At 40.0% G+C, this 27,469-nt stretch overlaps 1 protein-coding gene across 1 annotated transcript in view; it reads left to right on the top strand.

Moving 5' to 3' along the window:
- The first annotated feature begins 304 nt into the window (after positions 1-304).
- LOC113520883 (cytoplasmic FMR1-interacting protein) overlaps positions 305-27,469 on the top strand; it is a 35,156-nt gene continuing 7,991 nt past the window's right edge. Inside the window, exons 1-22 of the mRNA XM_052892224.1 lie at positions 305-607; positions 2,798-2,934; positions 3,950-4,129; positions 5,116-5,297; positions 6,082-6,209; positions 7,957-8,054; positions 8,996-9,100; positions 10,130-10,215; positions 11,447-11,567; positions 13,637-13,828; positions 14,211-14,425; positions 15,855-15,985; positions 16,183-16,353; positions 17,267-17,349; positions 19,204-19,346; positions 19,904-20,077; positions 20,518-20,656; positions 21,284-21,370; positions 22,265-22,464; positions 23,706-23,839; positions 25,382-25,573; positions 26,434-26,558. Of these exons, the coding sequence (XP_052748184.1) occupies positions 532-607; positions 2,798-2,934; positions 3,950-4,129; positions 5,116-5,297; positions 6,082-6,209; positions 7,957-8,054; positions 8,996-9,100; positions 10,130-10,215; positions 11,447-11,567; positions 13,637-13,828; positions 14,211-14,425; positions 15,855-15,985; positions 16,183-16,353; positions 17,267-17,349; positions 19,204-19,346; positions 19,904-20,077; positions 20,518-20,656; positions 21,284-21,370; positions 22,265-22,464; positions 23,706-23,839; positions 25,382-25,573; positions 26,434-26,558 (3,099 nt within the window). The 5' untranslated portion in view covers positions 305-531. The remainder of the gene's footprint in view (positions 608-2,797; positions 2,935-3,949; positions 4,130-5,115; positions 5,298-6,081; positions 6,210-7,956; positions 8,055-8,995; positions 9,101-10,129; positions 10,216-11,446; positions 11,568-13,636; positions 13,829-14,210; positions 14,426-15,854; positions 15,986-16,182; positions 16,354-17,266; positions 17,350-19,203; positions 19,347-19,903; positions 20,078-20,517; positions 20,657-21,283; positions 21,371-22,264; positions 22,465-23,705; positions 23,840-25,381; positions 25,574-26,433; positions 26,559-27,469) is intronic.

The following is a 27,469-nucleotide window of genomic DNA, read 5'->3' as shown; positions in this document are numbered from 1 at the left end:
TATATTACTACAACATTCAAGGAGCTATAAGAATACTTTTATTGAATTGCAAGAAAATGATTTTTTATAATTATTTATTTTTAATTTGATAAATCCACTGGTTTAAGAAAACTCAAGAAAAGATATTTATGAAAATGTACTTACCGGATTTGACAAATGAAATATTGAAGATTATGACAATAATTGAAGCGACATTAGAAAAATAAAATTCCAGACAAATTATCTTTTTGAAGACTAGGCAGCATGGTCTCCGACCTTAGCCTGTTCCAAACGGAACAAACGTACTAAAAAAAAAAAAAAACAATTGTAGTCGACGACTTGACCGATTGTGTCTGTTTATCATGTTATTACTCATTAATTAAACAAAAATATCTTCGCCGAATACTAATAAGCGGTTACAATTACTTGTAAATACCTAATTAATGGATTATTAACAGATTTCTAATACATACGAGTGACAAAGTTGTGTAAAAGAATCTATCTTTGTGCAGTATTATTTTGAGTTAATTTCGTGTATTTCTGCTATTAATTATGTCTGTTAGTGAAAAAGTATCACTTTCGGACGCATTGAGTAATGTTGATGTGTTGGATGAGCTTACATTGCCAGGTAAGTGAGTTTAAATTAAAGTAAATGTATCGTTAAGTCGTATCCAATTTGTTTTATGGGTGGAGTTTCCGTATAAAGTTATTATGTCAAGAGCGGGCCATCTGACTCCCTCGACGCTTTTATTTATTGCGGCAAGTACAAGAGACGCGCTTTTATCGCTAAGCCACAATTTTTTAAATATACTTTAAAAATTTTCTTTTATATAGATATGTTTTTTTTTTATGATATTTAGAATTGCAAAGAAGCCGACGGTGCACTTGATAAAAAGTGGTAACCGTCGCTTGTACTTATGAATAGCACCGTGCACATCACAGGGACGTAATTTGATGCTGATGGTACCCCTCATGCATTGCCATTTGTGAGCACTATGGTGGTATAGCTCCATACACTCTAATGCCTCTGACATATCTCATGTTCCATACTAAAATAGCCATGCATGCATATCTGCTCAGCAGAAATACAAGTGGGGCAGATTTTTGTACAGAATCTTCCTCAGAAGATTCATGTTGTTTAAATTTAATTAAAACTTGATTGTACCTAATATTATTTTAAGTACTTTAAAGCTATGTATAAATTAGAGCTTTAATATATTACTATTACTCATTATAAAATATTTGATAATTTATTACTGATATCAAATAACATTTTGTTTTAATGAATCGTTACCAATGGAGAAATATGGAGGAGGCCATGTTCTAGAACAACCTGAAAAATAAGACGTTGCTGATGTCAACATTAATTATTTATACATATTTACAATTTAAAAAAGAATCTGTAATTCAGGAATAAAGGCTATTTTTTTTTTATTTATTTTTATATTAAATATATTGTAATTCTATATTGCTTTGTCGATAAGAACTTTTTTTTTTTATTTATCTTCTTTATATGTATCAGTAATGAATCACCACATTCGTGATTTCCTATTCATCCCAAAGGTATTTTTTTTTTATCTTTTTTATTTAGAAGTATTTATCTTATAAGGAAATGTCAGCCTCGTCATACCCTAATTTTAAAAAATACCTCGCATACTTAAAACATTGATACATAAATAAATAATACATAATATCTTAGTAGTCTATTTTGATAAAGGGAATTATTGATATAAAAATATAGTAATTAAAGATTTTACCATTCCGGAATGTGGTTCTGTGAGTATATTTGAAAATAAATCAATCTCCTGTCTATTGAGACTATATTTCTGTATCAATATTTCACTTTGTGTTTTGTATTTCGTATATCCCAAAGGTTGACTGGTAAAGAATGCTAGTAAGCATTGAGTCTGCTGTTTGCACCATATTTTATTTTGCTCAATAAAGTTATTTAAATAAAAATAAAATATATAATTTGAAATTAATAAAAAAATCATCTAAATTTTACATTTATAAGAAATATTATAAAAAGGAAAGATTCCATTTTTTTGTTTATAATATAATAATGTAAAAAATACATATAACTGGTTTTAAAAATTCTTTCACATATAGATGACTACACACACCATCAGACCTGTATATAATAAAAAAAAATTAGAGATTTATCTATCTACCTGTGTAAAGTTGGTATGGGTTACCAGTTTATATCATCATCATCATCATCATATCAGCTGTTCATTGTCCACTGCTAAACATAGGCTGCTCTTTATTTTTATTTTTTTTTATACAACTTAGAATGGCAAACAAGCTGACGGCCCACCCGATGGAAAGTAGTAACCATCGCCTATAGACATTTATTGGGGAGTTTTACCAGTAGTTGGGTTGACCACTACAATTAAACTTTGGTGATGTTAAAAGAGGGATACTGCTCTCTGTCAACTATTAAGTTCTCTTAGTTGTTTTTTTTAACATCCAAAAGAAGGGGGGAAAGGGATTGTTAGTAATGGAGACTGAGAATCCCATTGCTAGCAATATACCCAACCAGGTCGACCTTCTCGCGGTTCCCCCTGGAAACTATCATGGTTAATTCCTGATGAATTCATCATGATGCGCTAACTGGCCTGTTTTCATTCTCATCTATCACCCTTCACTGGTGCTCTGCCAGCGTATCCCGTTAGCGCAGGCGGGATTACCATACCATTTTCACCCATAAAAAAAAAAAAAACATCCAAAAGAAAACTCTATCAAAAAGAAAGGGTTGGGTTATTCTATTCCGAGATCATGCATGACCAGTGTATATACATATATATATGTATTACAGATGAGCAGCCCTGTATCGAAGCAGCACCATGCTCCATCCTATACCAGGCAAACTTCGACACCAACTTCGAGGACCGGAATGGATTCGTCACCGGTATTGCCAAATACATAGAGGAGGCCACAGTTCATGCCAATCTGGTAATTATATTCATTTACTTGTAATGAGGTAGGCTAATAAGAAAATGGAAGGATGATTTGCCCAAAAGCTGGAGACAAGCTGCAAGGAATTGTTACCAATGTAGAAATATGGAGGAGGCCTATGTTCTAGAACAATCTGAAAAATAAGATGTTGCTGATGTCAACATTAATTATTTATACATATTTACAATTTAAAAAAGAATCTGTAATTCAGGAATAAAGGCTATTTTTATTTTTATTTATTTCATTTATTTATAACAGGAAAAACAAAAGTTATTCACATAAAATAAAAAAAAAGTGGATTTTGTCATTAATTGCTGTCATGCTTAGCTTAACAAGCGGATTTTTTTTATGGTTGATAATGAAATAGTAACCCCACCCGCGCTATCGGTATACACCGGCGGAGCACCAGTGAAGGATGATAGGTGAGGATGAAGCAGGTCAGTTAGCCCATCGTGACGAATTCAACAAGAATTGTTCACCATGGTTTTCAGGAGGAACCACGTAGAGGTCGACCTAATATATATGTTTCTAGCAATGGGGCTAGCGAACTCCATTGCTAAGAATCTCCTTCCATCTTAATAGGCGGGTTTGCAAGTGAAATCCGTTGAAAGTTATCCACTATTTTTTCTATATTCTAATGTTCGTTGATGCTTCAGTATAATGTGGGCGACTCACTATTATTTATGACGAAATTAAAATAATTTGTTACCTAGATATTTCAAAACATTAGTCTTTCTTTGTTTTTTTTTTAATGGATGATAATGGAATGGTAACCCCACCTGCGCTTACAGTATACACCGGTGGGCCGTCAGTGAGGGATGATAGGTGAAGATGAAACAGGTCAATTAGCCCATCGTGATAAATTCACCAATTAAACAGCCACGATGGTTTCCAGGTGGAACCGCGAGGAGGTCGACCCGACAGGGTATATTGCTTGTAATAGGGTTGCTAATCCCCTCCTTCTTTCCTCCCATTCTTTGTTATGTGCTACACAAGGGTATGTGTATTTCAGAACGAGCTGCTAGAAGAAGGTAACGCGCACGCCGTGATGCTGTACACATGGCGGTGCTGCAGCCGGGCGATACCGCAGCCGCGATCCAACGAGCAGCCCGACCGCGTGCACATATACGAGAGGACCGTCCAGGTCCTCGCGCCGGAGGTGGACAAGCTGCTACAGTTCATGTATTTTCAGGTATAAATGTGGTTGATTTGTCCAAAATTTTTCACACTTCTTTGGTAAGGCAAGGAATATTTACATCCTTGTAATGTAATGGATTCCGCCGTGTGGTCCCGGCATAGATGGGCCACCCCTTCCTTTCCCGTGAATGTTGCCACAGACATTCAGTGGACTATTATCACCTGACAATTACCTGTCAAATTTTAAAAACAAATCGACATTTTTCAATATATCTGATTATGTATTTAAAAAGCGCTCGTCTAGGTAACATGAGTTTACCTGTTTAAGGTTACAATTTTTTTTAGATTTAAATCTTCTTTATTCAAATAGTTGTTTACAAGCATGTTGAATACGTCATGTTTTTTAATCTACTGCAGGTTTCGGAAAGCTTGTTATCTGTTGAGAAGAGCCCGCGAGAAACTCGACAGTTACTCTTTTAAATCTCTGTTAACATTATGTGTGTTTATTTAAACGTACTATGTCTAAAATTACATGGTCGTTAAAAGCCCGTGCATGGTCGACACCATGCATGTTTGTCATTCGAGTAATCGATCAATACTGATAGTATTAACTAAGTTTTTAATAATAGTTTTTTTTTATTTATATGTATTGTTCCTATTTTTTTTTTTTTTGATGGGTGAAAATGGTATGGTTACCCCGCCTGCGCTAACGGGATACGCTGGCGGAGCACCAGTGAAGGGTGATAGGTGAGAATGAAAACAGGCCAGTTAGCCCATCATGATGAATTCATCAGGAATTAACCGTGATAGTTTCCAGGGGGAACCGCGTGGAGGTCGACCTGTTTGGGTATATTGCTAGCAATGGGATTCTCAGTCTCCATTACTAACAATCCCTTGCCCCCCTATTGTACCTATTTTATGATTGATGTTTGGCCGGAAACAATTGAAAAATGGTGACTTGTTTTTCAAAATTGAATTTAATCGTGACATTGCTATGCTTCGGTAAGCATTCAGTATGAAAATTAAAATCTGTGATTGCAGCGTAAAGCGATAGAGCGTTTCTGCGCGGAAGTACGGCGGCTGTGTCACGCGGAGAAGAGGCGCGACTTCGTCTCGGAGGCGTACCTACTGACGCTCGGCAAGTTCGTCAACATGTTCGCGGTGCTCGACGAACTTAAGAACATGAAGAGCTCCGTCAAGAACGACTACTCCACATATAGGAGGTGAGATGTGTTATTATGGTTCCGTGTCTCTAAAGGAGAAAAAGAAAGAAAGCTTAATTGACATTTAACATGAAAAAGTCAATGTATGTTAATGTGTAACAATTAGGTGCCAACGTGACGAGGACTCAGCATTTATTTTATATATATTGCATGGCCTGTGTTTCGGTTTGAAGGGTGGGATATGGCAGTGAATTTACAGGGTACAGAGGAATAACACCTAAGTCCACAGGAATGGCAACGCATGGGGGGTATCATGGGCGAAACAGTATACTCTGTTATGTGCATGGTACTGCTCGTGTCTATAGGCGACGGTTACCACTTTCCATCAGGTGGGCCGTCAGCTTGTTTGCCATTCTAAGTTGTATAAAAAAATCGTGCCAAATTCAACAATAAAACAATTACAATTGTTTCTATTATAACTGAAGTCGGTTTATTCGTGAAATACAATCTTTAATATATATATATATATATATATATATATATATATATATATATATATATATATATACGTGTGCGTGTGCGTTTGCGTGTGCGTATGCGTGTGCGTGTGCGTGTGTGTGTATATGTAGATATTGCTAGCAATAAGCTTAATACATCCCATTACTAACAATCCCTTCCCCCTTGATGTACCAGTGAGTAACAAGGTTAACTCAATTAGTCTATCGTGCACCAAGAATTCACTATGATGGTTACCACAAAGAGAATATAAAGGTGCAACTGTGTACGTTAATAGGAATAAGGCTGCTTCTCTTCTCTACTGACAATCCCCTCATTTCCCTTACAGAGCTGCGCAGTTTCTCAAGGTCATGTCAGACAGCCAGAGCTTGCAGGAGTCGCAGAATCTATCGATGTTCCTCGCCACGCAGAACAAAATTAGGGACACGGTCAAGGATGCACTGGAGAAGATCAATGGTGAGTGATCACTCGAAGTATACTTCGATAGTATTATTAATGAGTATGTAAACAAATAAATAACTGTCCCAACCATAAGACAGTAGACTGAGAATCCCATTGTTAGCAATATACCCAACCAGGTCGACCTCCTCGCGGTTCTCCCTGGAAACTATCATGGTTAATTCCTGATGAATTCATCATGATGGGCTAACTGGCCTGTTTTCATTCTCATCGATCACCCTTCACTGGTGCTCCGACAGCGTATCCCGTTAGCGCAGGTGGGGTTACCATACCATTTTCACCCATCAGAAAAAAACCATAAGATAGTATGCTGATGTCCAACAGTAGTACATATCAGCAGTATATCAATTGATTGAACGTTTGTTTCGATTCGTCACTAATTTCGAATGTTTCTTTGAAAATATTTCAACACAATTTTATTACCCTTTAAGTTCCATTCTACATATAAGGAATAACATAAAAGGTATGATAAAATAAAAACTATAAATCATATGGTTGCCTCTTTTCTTCTTATGCAAACATAATTAGTAAAAAGAGGACGAAAGATACACCATCAGGTTGCTATTTTTCTCAATTCATAGCAGGCTAGTGTATAGAAAATGTTTGATATGTCAATTATTTGTCAATGACAAATTTTATAATACTAGATTATATATTCGACACGAATTCGAATGAGTGAAAAATTATTATTGTTCGTTATTCGTCATTGAACTTAAAAAGTAAAATTGTGTTTTTGATTTCCGCGCATTGTCTGAGAAAAGTACTATACAAGCCTTGGCCACAACTAGGCATTGATGGACTCACGTATGTGTGCTTCGGCTACATCTCGGCCCACATTTGCACGTTCGTCCATCAATGCTTCAGTTGCTGGCCGCCGCAGTAATGTATTATAACTTATTTCTTTTACTAACTAAGCTGAGTAGAATAAATAAAATATAAAGAAATGTTGCTTATATAGAGCGTTCACTGTAATTATCTTTAAATATTTCTGAAGAACACACACATGACACATGTCCTAGCGGTCCTATATAATATCCTTAATGATCCCAATTCTCCTTCCTACCTTCGTTCCCGGTTCCAATTATTACCTCCTCCTTCCAGACCTAGACGTCTTTGTCTGAACCAGTCCAGGGTACTGAAGCTTCCCAACTGTAAAACCCATTTTATGGGTAACTCATTTGCATATCGTGCTGTACAGCTGTGGAATAAACTTCCCGTGAATATTCAGAATAGCCCGTCTAGCAGTTCCTTCAAAAAAAAGATTAAAATCATTTTATCTTTCCAATTTAATTTAAATATAAAAATGATTAGAAGACTGTCATCATTGTGTTCTCTTGTATCTGATATTTATATGTTGTATTTAACGTGTGTATGTATGTGTGTATATGTATGTGTATGTGTATATGTATATATATGTGTATGTGTATGTATGTATATATGTGAATGTATGTGTGTATATATATAATTATTTATAATTTATGTAAATATTTATTTAAATTTCTGTCTTGCACTACTACTGCCCACTCACTACTTCCTATGCCACTGCGTTAGGTTGACTGGAAGAAATCTCTTTTAGAGATAAGTTCGCGTTTGCTAACATTGTTATTAACTTATTGTTGTTACTGTATGTTTTAGTGCAATAAAGAATATATATATATATATATATATATATATATATATATATATATATATATATATATATATATATATATATATATAAGAATTCGCCCCTTTTGCTCCGCAGGTTACGAGGAGTTATTAGCCGACGTGGTGAACATTTGCGTGCATATGTTCGAGACGAAAATGTATCTAACGCCCTCCGAGAAGCATATGCTTGTTAAGGTAACTTTTATATATACTACTAGCTGTTCCCCGCGACTTCGTCCGCGTTTCCGTAGTTTTTCGTAAAATAAGTAGCCTATGTCTTTTCTCATGGTTCAGTGGTTTTGATGTAACAGACACATTTCCCTTCACTGCTCTGCTCCTATTGATCGTAGCGTGATGAAAAGTATACTATAACCTGCCCAGGAGTATGAAGAATAATTGTACCAAGTTTCGTTAAAATCCGTCGAGTAGTTTTTGTTTCTATAACGAACATAGAGACAGACAGACAAAAATTTTCCTGATTGCATTTTTGGCATCAGTATCGATCACTAATCACCCGCTGATAGTTATTTTGGAAATATATTTCATGTACAGACTTGACCTCTCTACAGATTTATTATAAGTATAGACTAGTTATATCCCTTAGTTTTGCATGCTTGAATTGATATTAAAAGAATTAAGTTTAATTCTGAACCGATTTTCCCAATTCTTTTTGCAATTAATAAAGTTTATTTTCGTGTTAGTACCGAGTGTTAGTAATTTATTGACGATTGAACCACTTAGTTTTCTTTATAGGTTTGTGCATTTTTCGTGCATGTTTGCGTGAATACGCGCTACGTGTGCGTGTGTGCTTGTGTCCGTGCGTGCATGTTTGCGTGAAGACGTGCTAGGCGTGCGTGTGTGCGTGCGTGTGTGGGTGCGTGTGTGCGTGCGTGTGTGCGTGCGTGTGTGCGTGTGTGCGTGCGTGTGTGCGTGTGTGCGTGCATGCGTGCGTGCGTGCGTGCGTGTGTGCGTGCATGCGTGCGTGCGTTCGTGCGTGTGTGTGTGTGTGTGTGTGTGTGTGTATGTCTACAAGCGCGTTTGTTTTTAACTGATACCTACTATTATTGTTACTGTTTTGTACTGTAAAAGTATTTGTTAATCATCTTCGTTTATAACGTGTATATTTTAATTCGCAGGTGATGGGCTTTGGTCTATTCCTCATGGACTCCGAAGTGTGCAACATCAACCGCCTGGATCAGAAAAAGAAGATACGTCTCGACCGGATCGATCGGATTTTCAAGGTAATCTCCATCTACTGTAACATACGGCCCGCTTTATGGTTAGCGTCCACCATATCCCATAAACAAATAAACAAATCTCTCTCCAAGTAGACTTTCTAAATGTTATTGTATTAAGTTTTAAACTATTATTATTTACTCTATTTTGAAAAGAGAATTAATTCAATCATTAAATAATAATCAGTTACTTTAATAATTATTTATATAAGTAATTAATGACATAATTAATTATATATATATCTATAATATAAATAAATAAATATATAAAAAAAATTAAATAAGTAATAATTATACATACATACATACTGTCACACTTGTCTCCCATTAGGGCAGGCGTTACACAAATAATTACATATATAATTAATTATTTTATTTATTTATACTTTTGTACACATTAAAATATGTGTACAGGGCGGACTTAATGCCTGATGGCATTCTCTACCAGGCAACCGTTACTCTAAACAGAAAGAGCAAATGGCGGTGCATTGATTATTAATTATATATATAATTAATGGTGTAACTAATTATATATTTAATCAAATAAGTAGTAATTAATTATATAATTAACTTAATAAACATTAATAAAATGTTTATATATTGTATGTAGTAAATAATTTTGTTTTTTTTTTTTAATTTTGATTATATATATATAATTATTTTCCTTAATCTAATTAATAACGCTGTTAACTTTTTTTATATATATTCTTTATTGCACTAAAACATACAGTAACAACAATAAGTTAATAACAATGTTAGCAAACGCGAACCTATCTCTAAAAGAGATCTCTTCCAGTCAACCTAACACAGTACCACACACAACTAACTTTCTTAATTATACCTACCTACTTGTACAACAGTTAGTCCATTACCCTAAGGTCGTCTTGAAGAGATTACTCTCAGCAATAAGACCGGCTCACTGTACTCATACCACTGAATCGTTACATTTATTAATTGTCTTGCTTATTCCTTATATTGTATAATACAAATAAAGTATACTAATTCGTTCATCTGACTCTGTTTGTTTACGTTTAGAACTTGGAAGTGGTGCCTCTGTTCGGCGACATGCAAATAGCTCCGTTCAATTATATCAAGCGATCCAAGCACTACGATCCCAGCAAGTAAGTACACTTGTCCAGTAGGCTAATGCGTCCCGAATCGTTCGGGACACACCAAAGCCGTTTGACCACTGGTTCGTCCATACACTGTGGTTATTTTATTTATTTATTTATTCTTTATTGCACAATAGAGCTTTGTACAAGTGGCGAGCTTAATGCCATATGGCATTCTCATCATTCAGCTAACCGCTATTAGGTGAAAACAGAAAGTGTATGAAGGGCAGATGTGGTGAAAAATATGTGACATAATTATAGTAACATACTGAAATAATTATACATAATAATACATAAGAAATACACATATAACACATAAATACTACTTATATTAATAATAAAGTAGTTATACTAATATATATGAAATATATACAACACATATACACATATATACACATACATACATACACATACATATATACACACATACATATATACACACACATATACATATATACATATATATTCATACATAAAAACTATACTATTTCTTTATGTATGTCTTTTGTGCCAGTTTGCGTGTTCACAGGTCTGTGTGAGATTGTTTGCTGGTATGTGTTTTAATATGGTAATCCTATAAAGTTGATATTAACTTTTATATCTGTCAAATTTGACGTTTATACTCGGGTGATTGAAAGGGAAAAAGGATTGTTAGCAATGAAGTTTAACAGCCCCATTGCTAGCAATATACCTTATTAGGTCGACCTCCACGTGGTTCCCCCTGGAAACCATCGTGAACAATTCTTGTTGAATTCGTCACGATAAGCTAACTGACCTACTTCATCCTCACCTATCATCCTTCACTGGTGCCTCGTTGGTGTATATCAATAGCGCGGGTGGGGTTACCAATTCATTATCATCCATTAAAAAAAAAAACTCGGGTGATTGGCAAATTTTTAATTTAAAATTTGAATTTAGAATTTTGAAAAGAAAAACGCTAGTTTTATCGTCGCATTATTAATTTAGTACCAATATAGACGTAGCCGTGTGGTCCCGGCATAGAATGAATCACTTCATCCTCTCCCGTAGGTGTCGTAAGAGGCGACTAAGGGAGGGCGAGGGATGGACAGCAGCGTCCCTCGAATTTTGTCTATCACTGTCATATAGTCTATCACATAATTATCTCTGCACATTCTAAAGGTCGACTGGCAGAGAATGCCTATAGCATTAACTCTGCCATTTGTATCACATTTTATGGATGAAATATAATAAAGTTTAAATAAATAATTTTAAATGCTAGGTGGCCGCTGTCCTCCAGCCCCAACCCGCCGTCCCCTCAGGCCGACCTGATGGTCCACCTGCCGCAGATCAGGGAGGAGCACCAGAACTACATATCGGAACTGGCGCGGTACAGCAATGAGGTTAGTACCGCATAATCTTACTGAACACTTTATCCAAATGCCTCTGGTTATTTAATTTTTTTTTATACAACTTAGAATGGCAAACAAGCTGACGGCCCACCTGATGGAAAGCGGTAACCGTCGCCTATAGACATGAGCAGTACCATGGACATAACAGAGTGTACTGTTTCGCCCATGATACCCCCCATGCGTTGCCATTCTTGAGGACTCAGGTGTTATGTACCCTGTAAATTCACGCCATATCCCACCTTTCAAACCGAAACACAGCCATGCAAACACAACTGCTTCACGGTAGAAACACGAATGGGACAGAGGTACCCAAGCAATCAACTTTTGTACAAAGTGTCCCTCTCCCTCTCCATTAAAATTATTTTGTTTAACTCCACTGCCAATAGTATATATATGTATGTAAGTGGTACCGGCATAGAATAGTCCACCCCTTCCTTTCTCGTGGGTGTCGTAAGAGGCGACTAAGAGAGCTAAGGATGGGCAGCAGCGGCCCTCTTAAAACATCTCTAAAGCCTAACTGCGATTGTCAATCCGCCTGCCAAGCGTGGCAACTACTGGCAAAACCCCCCAAGGGGGAGGCTTATGTTCAGCAGTGGACAGTTAAAATCAGATATGATGATGATTTTGTTTATTTCCACTACCATTAGTATATGTACATACATATTTTTTACGAAATTTACAGGGTACAGAGGAATAACACCTGAGTCCTCAGGAATGGCAACGCTTGGGAGGTATCGTGAGCGAAACAGTACACTCTGTTACGTCCATGGTACTGCTCATGTCTATAGGCGACGGTTACCACTTTCCATCAGGTGGGCCGTCAGCTTGTTTGCCATTCTAAGTCGTATAAAAAAAATAAAAAACGAAATATATATAAATATATAAAATGAGTCGTGCTGCTGGATCTGCTTATGGATATGGTGGCTTTAGTTGTTGGTTGTTAAGCATTTAATAATAGTTGTAAGCTATATATATATATATATATTTCTCCGTACTTATTGTTATACATGTATCAATATATGCTGTGTTTGCCTATAAACAATTGTTACACTTAGTTCTAAGCTCCATAATTGTATATATATATTTACATTACTTTGTGGAAACAATTGTTGGTAAACCTAAATAAATAAATAAAAAAAAAATTAAAAAAAAAATATACACATACACAATACAACAAAATAATTCTAATCAAATGACGATAATGATCAGTAATGGGGTCTAACTGACCCATTGCTAGCAATACACCCTATCAGGTCGACCTCCACGCGGTTTCCCCTGGAAACCGTAATTCTCGTGGTTAATTCTTGTGAAATTCGTCACGATGGGCCGACTGACCTGCCCTTTTATTCTCACCTGTCATCCCTCACTGGTATACCAGCGTATACCGTTTGTGCGGACGGGGTTGCCATTCCATTATCATTCTTTAAAAAAAACATTGCATAACAGCTGTACATGTTATTTTACTCTGTATGAACCTTTTATATATATATATATATATATATATATATATATATATATATATATATATTCTTTATTGAACTAAAACATACAGTAACAACAATAAGTTAATAACAATGTTAGCAAAGGTGAACTTATCTCTAAAAGAGATCTCTTCCATTCAACCGAACGCAGTGGCATAGGGGGGAAAAGGGATTGTTAGTAATCGAGACTGAGAAGCCCATTGCTAGCAATATACCCAACCAATATGCAACCAATATTCCCCCTGGAAACTATCATGGTTAATTCCTGATGAATTCATCATGATGGGCTAACTGGCCTGTTTTCATTCTCATCTATCACCCTTCACTGGTGCCCCGCCAGCGTATCCCGTTAGTGCAGGCGGGGTTACCACTCCATTTTCATTCAATAAAAAAAAAACAGCGGCATTCCTATGCCACTGTGTTTTTTGTAATGAGTGGGCAGCAGTAGTTCTAAACAGAAATTAAAATAAATATTTATATAAATTGTGAATGTAACAATGTTTGCTAAATAAAATATTAATTATTTATTGATTTCTCTTTATAATATTTATTATAGATGATGTAAATTTGTTCACCCAGGTGACGACAACCTTCAAGGAGGCAGGCTCCGACGCGGAGAACAAAGCCGTGACGGAGCTGTGCCTCCGCGGGCTGCAGCTGCTGTCCTCCTGGTGCTCGGTGCTGACGGAGCTGTGCTCGTGGAAGCTGCTGCACCCCACCGACCACGCCAGCAACCAGCGCTGCCCGCCCGACGCCGAGGAGTACGAACGGGTGGGTACAGTTCATTACAAAAGAACTTATTGGAAACGTTGTCAAGTTTTGTTTTAAATATTGCATTAAGTCCGGCTTTTGTACCACATTTTATTGGTTTATAAAATTTTAATAAATAAATAAATATATTTTGATATTTTACAAGGGAATCAAAACCTATAATAGCCTATTAGGCTTGGGTACTTGGCGTACATAAAATCATTAAATTTGACAAAAACCCATAGCGTACAGCACAAGTGAAGGAAAAGATCTGAAAACGGAAAACTTGTAGTTATATCACTAGAGAATTTTTATTTGTACGGAACCCTCGGTGCGCAAGTCCGACTTACACTTGGCTGGGTTTTTTTTATCAAAGTTTCATCAACCAATGCTTCATCATCAGGCCACCAGATACAACTACACATCGGAGGAGAAGTTCGCCATGATAGAAGTGATAGCAATGATCAAGGGCCTGCAAGTCCTCATGGCTCGGATGGAGACGGTCTTCGCGGATGCGGCCAGGAGGTCCATATACGCTGAGCTCCAGGACTTCGTGCAGCTGGTACTGAGGGAACCGCTCAGGAAGGCGATAAAGAACAAGAAGGACTTGATAAGGAGGTAAGTTATAGTCTGTTATACGGACCCCAAATAAATGAAATAAGACATTTATCAAATTATTACATAGTATGAAACAAAGTCGCTGTCGCTCTCATCGTTTTTTTTTTTTATACCACTGAGGTGGCAAACAAGCATACGGCCCACCTGATGGTAGCCTATGAACGCCTGCAATACCAGATGTATTACGCGCGCGTTGCCGACCCCGAAGAAACCTCTTTACCCCCCCCCCCCCCCCCTGAAGAACCCCGTGCTGTAGTCTCTTGGGAAAACCTCGGCAGGGAGTTCGTTATTTTAACTTATAGAACTCTCATTCCATAACCTGAGTGTTCGTAGGAGAAAACATCTCTGAAACCGCGTTGTACACGACCATTTAGGCTGTAAGGTATGAGGGTGAACTCCCTGTCGATGGCGAGCCGTACGATGATAGAAAGTGGCCGTAGGCATCATATGTATGCTTAAATCTTTAAAACTACGCAACGGATTTTGAAGCGATTCTTTTTAATAGATAGAGTGATTCAAGAGGAAGCTTTATATGTATAATACATGCATAATATTGTAGAGAAACACTGATAAATTTAGACGTTTCTAATGTGACGTCGTAAATAAACACATTTTTTTGCACTTACACTGTAAACGCTGGCTGAACCCCACGAGATAAATCAAAATAATGTACTACAGTATTGTACACCTTAAAAAGGTCAACAAAAAAGTCCGCGATGGTATATGTCTATCTCTTAAGGATAACCCACAATAACCATTTTTTATCCTTTACATTTTACGGGGGAAAAATGCCTTATTTACGAAGTGATTTTAAACAATACAGCATTATTTTTATCCGATTAAGTATATTAAATACATTGTCCATTTAATATAGATCAATATGGCCCTTTACAGCATGTAATTTAAATGAATATTTCCGAGGATATTACAGATTTAAAATGAAGGGACATAGCGGTGCGGCGGTACTGTATTGCACCCGTACGAAGCCGGGGCGGGTCGTTAGTAAACAATAACTTAGTATGGTTGCCTGGTAGCGGCTGTTTTCAACATAATTATTTTTCTCAAACATGCTTGGAAATGTGAGCATCATTTTGACAATCTTCTTCGAGATAAATCAAAATTGCCGTACTGTCTAGATACATGCGGGCAGCGGCCGGCAAAAGTTGTATGAAAATCCATATCTGCCGTGTTTTGCGGCCAGATAAATTACTATGTAAACTCATATCTGTCCTGTAATTTAAAAATGGAATGACCTTTTACTTCGAAACATTGCTACCAAGGAGGTTATAAAAGGTTTTATTTAAATTTTGAACTGGCTTGCAAATAGAAAGCTGTTTATTGAAAAAAAAAAAAAACAAAGGAACATTATGGCGCGTGAAAAATTATTGTGTGTGTAGTGTGTGATGTGTGACGGTGACGGTGGTTGCAGCATCGTGGTGTCGGTGCGCGAGACGTGCGGCGACTGGGCGCGCGGCTGCGAGCCGCAGCAGGACCCGGCGCTGCGCGGCAAGAAGGACCCCGAGGCCAGCTTCGCCATCAAGGTGCCGCGCCGCAACGTCGGTACGGCCCGCGCTCCTGTACCTCGCATTATATATATATATATATATATATATATATATATATATATATATATATATATATATATATATATATATATATATATATATATATATATTTGTTCTAATAAAGAGGAACAATTCCATCACCACCACCACCATCACCACTAATTATTATCATAATACCCTCAATTTGTTCAGGTCCATCTTCGACCCAGCTGTACATGGTGCGAACACAACTGGAAGCGTTAATATCAGATAAGTCCGGCGGGAGGAGGACGCTGCGCAAAGATCTGGACGCTGGCACGCTGCAGCAGATCGAGGCGTTCCACCGCCAAAGCTTCTATTGGACATATCTACTCAATTTGTCTGGTAAGCTACTCGTCTTCCACTAACAAATTTCACTTTATTTTTTTTATACCACTGAGGTGGCAAACAAGCATACGGCCCACCTGATGGTAAGTGGTTACCGTAGCCTATGAACACCTGCAATACCATAGGTATTACGTGGACCGTTGCAGATCCTGAAGAAACCTCTTTATCCCTCTTTTGAAGAACCCCATGCTGTAATCTCTTGGAAAAACCTCGGCAACTCATTCCATAACCTGAGTGTTCTGGCTCTAGAACATTAAAAGATGTTTTACATTAATATAGTGTTGATTCTTTATATATAGACTAATATAGTCATTTCTTCCCCCCTTGGGGGGGGGGGGGGTTGCCAGTGGTTGTCACGCTTTATAGGCGGATTGGTAACCGCAGTTAGTCTTTACAGATGTTTTAAAAGGGACGCCGCTGCCCATCCCTCGCTCTCTCTTAGTCGCCTCTTACGACACCCACGGGAAAGGAAGCGGTGGCCTATTCTATGCCGGGACCGCACGGAACTTTTTTTTTTTATTAAACTGGATTTTAATTAAGAGCGATTATAATTTTATCTTATCGAAATGTGATAACGTCAATTTTCAAAAACGATTTAAAATTAAACAATGTTTTCGATCGATTATTTAAAAAGTGTATATTCCCCAGCATAGAATAGGCCACCCCTTCCTGTCCCGTGGGTGTCATAAGAGGCGACTAAGAGAGGGCTAAGGATGGGCAGCAGCGTCCCTCTTAAAACATCTCTAAAAACCTAATTGCGCTTGCCAATCTGCCTGTCAAGCGTGGCAACTAATGCCAAATTTAGTAGAGTGGGAAGCTTATGTTCAGCAGTGGACAGTTGAAGGCTGATCTGATGATGATGGCCCATTTAAAAAATTTCATAAATAACAAATGAATATTATGTCAACAGATTCCCTGCAGAAGTGCTGCGACCTCTCCCAGCTGTGGTACAGGGAGTTTTACCTGGAGATGACCATGGGAAGGAAGGTCAATGTGAGTATATTACATTTAAAATTGTTTACATATTGTTACATATTGGCGTGAATTTACTGGGTACAGAGGAATAACATCAGGAATGGCAACGCATGGGGGGTATCATGGGCGAAACTGTATACTCTGTTATGTCCATGGTACTGCTCATGTCTATAGGCGACGGTTACCACTTTCCATTAGGTGGGCCGTCAGCTTGTTTGCCATTCTATGTTGTATAAAAAAAAAACATATTTTATGCAATATAGAATGGCAAACAAGCTGACTGCCCACGTGGTGGGAAGTGGTAACCGTCGCCTATAGACATGAGCAGTATTGGAGACATTTTGTTTTAATAGATGATAAAGGAATGGTAACCCCGCCTGCGCTAACTGTATACGCTGGTGGGGTACCAGTGAGGGATGATAGGTGAGGATGAAAAGGCAGGTCAGTTGGCCTATCATGATGAATATACCTGGAATACAGCACGATGGTTTCCAGCCACCATGGACCGCATGGAGGTCGATTTGACAGGGTGTATTGCTAGCAATGGGACTGGTAGTTCGCATTACTAACATTTCCTTTCCCTCCCTCCAATCGAGATATTACAGAATACACTGTGTCACTCTCGACAACCCTTATACGTTGTTATATCTGAGGTCTATAGGTTTAAGCCGTGTGGTCCCGGCATAGAATAGGCCACTACATCCATCCCGTAGGTGTCGTAGTTGTCCGTGCCCTGTAATTTTATTACCATATCATAGAACAGAGGTGCCCAGGCAAACGAATTTTGTACAAAGTCTCATACCACTGAGGTGGTAAACCAGCATACGCCCCATCTGATGGTAAACAGATACCTTAGACTATGAACATCTGCAATATCAATTTACTACAGAATATATTAAATAACTATATAATACTAATAACAATTACGATATGAATAGATACACACCAATACTTAAATAATGAATAATAATAATAATAAGAAAATACGTACCTATCGTGATACAATTTCAATGACTGAATAATATTGTAACAGATCCTTAGACTATTTCCAATGTGAAAAAAGTGTTGTCCTCCTCTCTCCTACTTGTTGTGCCCAACAGGGTCCATAATTGAAATGTTATCTACATATTATATTATGGAATGCAATAAGAAATAAATAAATAAATAAGCTGGTCCCTGGTGCCCGGATTAAATCACTCAAAAGCCCTGATTTTCAGGAAATTATTCTAAGAAATTAATTTTTTTGGAGTGAAAATATTGTGTGTATTAACAAGGGCTCTCACTGGACACTGTCAACTAAACAAGCATATGTTCCACAACTGGGCTTATGCCCAAAAATTGTTTGTAGATTTTGCGAAGCTTCTGTAGGCCATCTTTTTTTATTTTGTTTTTAAGTTTAAATTATTATATATTTAGTTTATTTGCCATAGAACAGTAATTTCGCAAAATTATCAATTTAATTTTAGATTAAATTAAAATGAATTTAGGAGGGGGGGGGGGGAGGGTCAAAAAAGTAGGTTATAGATCTAATTTCGCCACTTACATCTTTAATAGCGAGAAAGGGTGGGACGTATCAATTATTGTTTTGATGGACATGTCACAGTGAGGAAGAAACGTCGCAGCACTGTATGTGTCGCTGTAGCCCACTCATACACAACCGATGTATCTCCTTTGGACAACACGCTATATCCTGAGGAGATAAAAACATCGCTGCAAGAGAACATCTTAAAATTCCTATCACAGATAGCAATTAGCAGCGAACTTTAAAAAAGGGCGAGCACGAAAGATCATGGAAAGGTCGCAGTGTCACAGGTTATTCTGTTTGTTATGCCCGTCTTTGAATAATAATAATATTTAATGATTTTTGTCCAGAAATGCACCGTCCGCCACCAGCACAACGAGGAGTGCAACGACCTGATCACCATGGAGAAGCGCATACAGTTCCCCATAGACATGTCGATGCCATGGATCCTCACCGACCACATACTGCGCAGCAAGGAGCCCGCCATGATGGAGTGAGTCACTTTAAACCCATCGATGTGTCCAAAATTATTTTCCAGGATTTCTCGGTGTCTTAACATGTTGAGCGCCATGCTCATTTTCGAGGAAGTCTCCGTCAGACCACGCGTGCTGCTTACAAGCATTGGTATTGTAGGGACAATGTTTCTACTGTGAAGCAGTCGTGTTTAGATTTGAAGGGTGGGATATGGCAATGAGTTTACAGGGTACAGAAGAATAACACCTGAGTCCTCAGGAATGGCAACGCATGGGGATATCATGGGCTAAACAGTATACTCTGTTATGTCCATGGTACTGCTCATGTCTATGTATATATATAATAATAGTAAAAAGACTGGTTCTGCAACAAACATACGGCCAACCTATGGTAAGCGGTATCCATAGCCTATAAACACCTGCAATACCAGAAGCATTACGCGCGCGTTGCCGACCCTGAAGAAATCTCTTTACCCCCCTTTTGAAGAACCCCATGCCGTAGTCTCTTTGGAAAACCTGGGTTAAACTCGGTTCCTTTCTGTGGTACACAAACTTAATTATTCCTTTCACCGTCCAGATACGTGCTGTACCCGCTGGACCTGTACAACGACTCGGCCCAATACGCCCTCACGGTGTTCCGCAAACAGTTCCTCTACGACGAAGTGGAGGCGGAGGTGAACCTGTGCTTCGACCAGTTCGTATACAAACTGTCCGAGCAGGTGTACGCCCACTACAAGCAGCTGGCTTCCAGGTGAGTACGCGAGGAGCGCCCTCTAGTGACCCTGGACTGCCGTCTGACTGTAAACGATTATACAGTAGCCGTTAGCTTAGTTTACTTAATATATTAAGAAAATCCATTTTACATGGTGAAGGAGGACTCCTTTTACTACCCAACACCACCATAAGAAGGGGAAGGGACTTATTAATAAGGTTGTTGTACCCCATTGTTAGCAATATACTCTGTCAGGTAGACTTCCACACGGTATCCCCTGAGAATCATCCTGCTGAATTCCAGGTATATTCTGTAGCATGGTTTTCAGGGAGGACCACGTGGAGGCTGACCTATATTATATTGCTAGTAATGAAATTATTAGCTAGTAAGGTAGTACGCATTACTATTCCCCCCCCCCCCTCATGATATTAGTAAGAGTGTAAATTTTACAATATATTAAACTAAAGTTCTCCTTCCAGCATGCTGCTAGACAAGCGCTACCGCGCGGAATGTGCTGCCCGCGGTGCCAGCACTGGCGGCGGCGCGGGGCGGTACGCGTCGCTGCTGCGGCAGAGACACGTCGCGCTACTAGGCCGCCACATCGACCTCTGCGCGCTGGTATGCACAGTATAAAATATTGTACCTTATTGTGGGGATGCACCAGTGTGAAACTATATTTAGACATAGAATGGGTCACCGTTTGTAATCTCGTAAAAGGCGACTGAAGGGACCTAATGGTCGAGAGATGAGATGAGATGATGAGACATGCGCAACAGCGTCCCTCTTAAAACATCAAACGTTTATCACGGGGGGGGGGATAGGGATTGTTAGTAATGGGGTCTAATTAACCCATAACCTTATTAGGTCGACCTCCACGCGGTTCCCCCTGGAAACCGTTGTGGCTGATTAATTGGTAAATTTATCACGATAGGCAAACTGACCTGCCTTTTCATCCCTCACTGGTGCCCCGCCGGTGTATACCGATAACGCAGGCGGGGTTACTATTTCATTATTACCTATTAAAGAACACTTGGGCCTTTAGAAATAGCAACGCAAGAGCGATATCATAGGCGATACAGTATACTCATGTCTATAGGCGACGGTTACCACTGTCCATCAGATGGGCCGTCAGCTTGTTTACCATTCTAAGGTGCATAAAAAATACCTTGGATCTTTTTTACTTTCTTTCATGTTATCTTTTTTATTCACGATGTTTATAAAATTGTTTCCCGTGTACACCGCTAGGTGGCGCAGCGTATCAACGCAGACATGCACCGCGCCCTCGACGCGGCCGTTGCGAAGTTTGAAGCTGGAGACATTACGGGGGTTGTGGTATGTATATAAATTGTGAATGAAGTTGCCGTGTGGTCCCGGCGTAGAATGGACCACTCCTTTCTTTCCCGTGGGTGTCGTGGGTGGCGACTAAGAGACGGCGAGGGATGGGCAGCAGTGTCCCTTTTAAAACGTCTCTAAAGACTAACTGCGGTTGCCAATCCGCCTGCCAAGCATGGCAACTACGGCTAAACCCCCCGAGGGGGAGGCATATGTCCAGCAGTGGACAGTTGAAGGCTGATATGGCGATGATGAAATCAGATGCGGTTTTCACAGTTGAGTTCCTGTAACGTCTAACTTGAACCATCTAGATATATTTATTTATTTATTTTATTCTTTATTGCACAATAGAGCTTTGTACAAGTGGCGAGCTTAATGCCTTAATATGGCGTTCTCTACCAGCTAACCATTGGGTGAAAACAGAAAGCGTATGAAGGGCAAGTGTGGTGAAAAATATGTGACAATTATAGTGACACATTAAGGCAATACACAATATAAATATAATGTACACATAAGAAATGCACATATAATACATAAACATAAGTTTTAATATATATGGATAAACTAATACATATGAAATATATACATACATACATATATACATACATACATACATACATACATACATACATACATACATACAGACATACATACATACATACATACATACATACATACATACAGACATACATACATACATACATACATACATACATACATACATACATACATGCATACATGCATACATACATATAGTTTAATAATTTTGTTTGACCCCTGTGTGGGTGTAGTTGTATATTTCTGTAAAATAAAGTTTCTTTCTGTCTTTCATTTTGAAAAATGTTCAACGCGCCTAATGAAATATATACTTCAATAAACACCACTCGTCTCCAGGAGCTGGAGGGGCTGATAGCGGTGAACCGTCTCTGCCACAAGCTCCTCAGCCGCTACCTGACCCTGGACGAATTCGACGCCATCCTCCGCGAGTCGGACCACGGCGTGCTGGCGCCGTACGGCCGGATCACGCTGCACGTCTTCTGGGAGCTGAACTACGACTTCCTGCCCAACTACTGTTACAACGCCGCCACCGACAGGTACGCCCTCTGGCGGGAACGCAACTGTCATGGTTAAAAAATATTAATATGTCATAGAATTTTTTTTATACATCATAGAATGGTAAACAAGCTGACGGCCCACCTGATGGAAAGTGGTAACCGTCGCCAATAGACATGAGCAGTACTATGCACATAACAGAGTATACTGTTCCACCCATGATACCCCCCCATGGGTTGAGGACTCAGATGTTATTCCTCTGTACCCTGTAAATTCACGCCATATCCCACCCTTCAAACCGAAACACAGCCATGCAAACACAACTGCTTCACGGTAGAAACACGAATGGGACAGAGGTACCCAAGCAAACGACTTTTGTACAAAGTCTCCTTTTATGAAAGTCGCCTGTTGACAAATTGCAACCAAAAGTTTTGTTTTCTAAAGTAATGCAGTGGACCAAACCTGGGGCATATCTGGTGTTGCTATCATTAGCTTCTTACTGTACGCGACACTTTCCTTTCCCGTGGGTGTCGTAAGAGGCAACTAAGGGAGGGAGAGGGAAGGATGGACAGCAACGTCCCTCTTAAAGTATCATCAAAAGCCAAACTGCGGTTGCCAAGCGTGGCAACTACTGCCAAGACGAATTATTGACGATTGCCGCCTGTACTGTCCGGCTCGACCCACTGAAACTGCGTAGAGATGTTGCATCTCTGTGCATCTTCTATCGAATTTATCATGGGCTGTGCTCAGAGGAATTGTTCGGATTGATACCTGCTGCTGATTTTCACCACCGTACAACCCGCCATAAACTAAAGTTTCATCCCAACCATCTGAACGAGTGGTGGTCCTCCACCGTGCGTTTTTCAAGGCACTTTCTTCCACTTGAACGCACAACCACTCTTTGGAATCAACTTCCAGCGGCAGTATTTCCGAACCGATACGACAACATAACCTTCAAGAGAAGAGCATATTCTTTTTTAAAAGGCCGGCAGCACACTTTTTTTTTTAACGAGGGCAAAAGCTTCATGCAGACCCACATACCTCGGGGGAGATATGTGGGTACTGCCGGACTCCTACCGGCTAAAACCCCCCGGTGTTCCTCTGCTGCCGTCTGTCAGTGCTGCGGGACATCTTCCGTGCGCCGCCGCAGCACCAACGGCAGCCGGCAGCACACCTGCAATGCCGTTGGTGTTGCGGGTGACCACGGGCCGCGGTAGTCACTTACCATCAGGCGAGCCGCGTGCTGGTTTGCCCCCTGGTGCTGACGGTGGAAGGCGTGCAGGTTCGTCCGCTGCCGCGGCATCCAGTTCGCGGCCAGCGTGGCCCGCGAGCGGGCGCAGCAGGCGGGCCACGCGCTGCTGTGGGGCACCAAGCAGCTCGCGCTCGCCTACACCACGCAGTACGCGCAGTACGCAGGTACCAGCGTGTCCGTGCCAGCACCGGCCGACACCATACACGTCACGGCACGTCGCACACTGCACTCCCTAATAGATATGGCATCGTGTCTTTGGGCTGTAGTGGTGTACTCTTTGTTCCCTGTAAATTCACTGCTATATCCCAACGTTCGAACTGAAACACAGCCATGCAAACACTTTTTTTTTGATGGGTGAAAATGGTATGGTAACCCCGCCTGCGCTAACGGGATACGCTGGCGGAGCACCAGTGAAGGGTGATAGATGAGAATGAAAACAGGCCAGTTAGCCCATCGTGATGAATTTATCAGGAATTAACCATGATAGTTTCCAGGGGAAACCGCGAGGAAGTCGACCTGGCTATATCGCTAGCAATGGGATTCTCAGTCTCCATTACTAACAATCCCTTCCCCCCCTGCAAACACAAATGCATCACGGTAGAAATACGGATGAGACAAAGGTACCCAAGCAAATGACTTTTGTTGTTTAGTTTTCCTTTTTTTTTGTATATGCATTCTTTTATCTTTTTTTACTGTGTGTATGTTTGTATTGTTATTTGTATGCTGTAAAATATTAAATATAGCAAATAAATTATCTATCTTTATTTTGTAGATAACTCCATAAAATATGATTAAGCAATAATCCAAACAAACACGCTCCGTGCGGAGCCGGGCCGCATCACTAGTCCTATATTTTTTTTTTTTATAGATGAAAATGGAATGGTAACCCCGCCTGCGCTATACGCGCGGTATACACTGGCTGCTGATCACGTGGAAGTCGACCTGATAGAATATATTGCTAGCAATCGGGCTGTTCTTTTTAATGGATGAAAATGGAATGTTAACCCCGCCTGCGCTATCGGTGTACACTGGCGGGGCACCAGTGAGAGATTATAGGTATGATAGGTGAGGATGAAGCAGGTCAGTTTGCCCATCGTGATGAATTCAACAAGAATTGTTCACGATGGTTTCCAGGGGGAACCACGTGGAGGTCGACCTAGTACCCTACTATATATTGCTAGCAGTGGGGCTGTCAGACTCCATTACTAACAATCTCTTCTGTCGGTCCTGTTGTCATCATATAATTTTGATTCTCACCTTGTTTGTTTTTTATTGTATTTAACTAAAATTTTCTATCAGAAATCTACATCATCATCATCTTCCTACCTTCACCCCAATCATTTGGGGTCGGCGTAATATGATTTTATCCATATTACAAAAAGATTTGCCTTACAGTTTTACGACCGGCCACCTGCCTGACGTCAACCCTCTTTGGGAATGCATTTGTTGGTGGTTTCCGCCATCCACGGTATGGAGGAAAGGATTGAGGAAAAAAGGAAGGGAACGTTGGAAATGTGTGAAGGAAATTGGTGAATGAGGGGAATAAGGGACTTATGTGAGAAAGGAAAGGGGTGGGGGGACACTGCAGCGGCTCGGGAGGCCGGATCGCATACCCGTATGCCCTTATTCTAGAATCGGACAGATTTCTAGAGAAGAACACACCTGTCCTACATAATAAGTAAAAATGCCCTCTGTGAACGATGCAGGGTTCGTGGGCCCGCAGCATTTCCACGCGCTGGTGCGGCTGCTGGGCTACCAGGGCGTGGCGGTGGTGGTGGCCGAGCTGCTGGGCGTGGCGCGCGGCCTGCTGCACGGCTCGCTGGCGCAGTTCACGCGGGCGCTGTCCGCCGCCATGCCGCGCCACTGCAAGCTGCCCAGATACGATTACGGCTCCAATGGTATAACGTTTATTTGGTTATGCTATGTAGAATGGCGAATAAGCTGACGGCCCACCTGATGGAAAGTGGTCACCGTCGCCTATAGACATGAGCAGTGCCATGGACATAACAGAGTATACCGTTTCGCCCATGACACCCCCCATGCGTTGCCATTCCTGAGGACTCAGGTGTTATTCCTATGTACTCTGTAAATTCTCTGTCATAATTCACCCTTCAAACCGAAACACAGCCATGCAAATACAATTGCTTCACGGTAGAAACACGAATGGGACAGAGATACCCAAGCAAACGACTTTTGTACAAAGTCCCCTTGTGGTAAAAAAAATGTAGTTATACTATAAAAATAATGGATGATACTGGAATGGTAACCCCGCCTGCGCTATCAGTATACGTTGGCGGGGCACCAGTGAGAGATGATAGGTGATGATGAAAAGACAGGTCAGTTAGCCCATTATGTTAGGTAATCGCAGATAGGCTTTAAAATTAGTTTGAAGAGCTGCTGCCCATCCCTCGACCGTTATGTTTCTTTAGTTGCCTCTTACGACACCTACAGGAAAAGAAGGGGTGGCCTATTCTATACCAACACTATACGGCCAATAGGAAACAAGAGAGTATCTGACATAGCTGTGTGCGCGTGTGCGTGTGCGTGCGTGCGTGCGAGCGTGCATGCGTGCGTGCGTGCGTGCGTGCGTGCGTGTGTGTGTGTGTGTGAAGATCCCAGCAAGCTTCTGTGCTTCTGGGCGGAGCTAGGCTGGCTGTACTAGCCACGACTCATACGCACAACGGCCCAAATGAGAAGCTTAACGCGGAAAATAGAGTCCAATTTACATTACATTACATATCTGTCTATGTGTTTACAGGAGTGCTGGGCTACTACCACGCTCAGCTCACGGACATAGTGCAGTACCCGGACGCGAGGACCGAACTGTTCCACTCGTTCCGGGAACTTGGCAACATCATACTCTTCTGCATGCTTATCGAACAGGTCGGTCGTAATGAAAATCGTTTCATTTCTCCCTAATACTCAAGCTGGCAGCCCACCCGATGGAAAGTGGCAACCGACGCCTGTTGACATGAATACTGTGGACGTCACAATATATACTGTGATGCCCATACGTCGAGCTCCACTCGGTTTTTTTTTGATGGGTGAAAATGGCATGGTAACCCCGCCTGCGCTAACGGGATACGCTGGCGGAGCACCAGTGAAGGGTGATAGATGAGAATGAAAACAGGCCAGTTAGTCCATCATTATCAGCCGTTAGCTTCTTTGCCATTTTAAGTTGTATAAAAAAAAAATTAATTGTTAGAAGTTATATTTAGGGTTCCGTACCTCCAAAGAAAAAACGGAACGTTTATAGGATCGCTTCGCTGTCTGTCCGTCCGTCTGTCAAGACCCTTTTTCTTAGGAATGCGTGGAGGTATCAAGTTGAAATTAATATCATATACTCAGGTCTGCGATCTCTTGAAGCAGTGAAAAAAATGAAGCGTCTAATTCGACGCAATCGAAAGATACGGCCGTTTATATTCCATTTATATCGCATATTTTGACATTCGCAAAGGGAATCAAAACCTATAGGGTATTTCCCATTGCCCTATAATCATGAAATTTGCCAAGAAGCAATGTCATGTAGCACAAGTGAATAAAAAAATCTGAAAACCGTAAATTTGTAGATATTAAAAAAAAAATAACTTCATGATTTTGTACGGAACCCTCGTCGCGCGAGTCCGACTCGCTCTTGACCGGCTTTTTATTTTATTTAAAATTCAAATTTAGAACTCTATTTATTCTCTATTTAAATAGACTTGTTTACAAGCACTTTTAAATCGTCATTTTTTTTTTTAAATCTACTGCAGGCTTCGAAAGCTTGTTATCTGTTGTGAAGAGCCCGCGAGAAA

The sequence above is a fragment of the Galleria mellonella genome, unplaced genomic scaffold (genome assembly GCF_026898425.1).
Source record: "Galleria mellonella isolate WM207_F2 unplaced genomic scaffold, CSIRO_AGI_GalMel_v1 utg150, whole genome shotgun sequence".
Lineage (NCBI taxonomy): Eukaryota > Metazoa > Arthropoda > Insecta > Lepidoptera > Pyralidae > Galleria > Galleria mellonella.
Note: the sequence above shows the minus strand (reverse complement) of the source record. Positions and strands in the feature narration are given on the sequence as shown.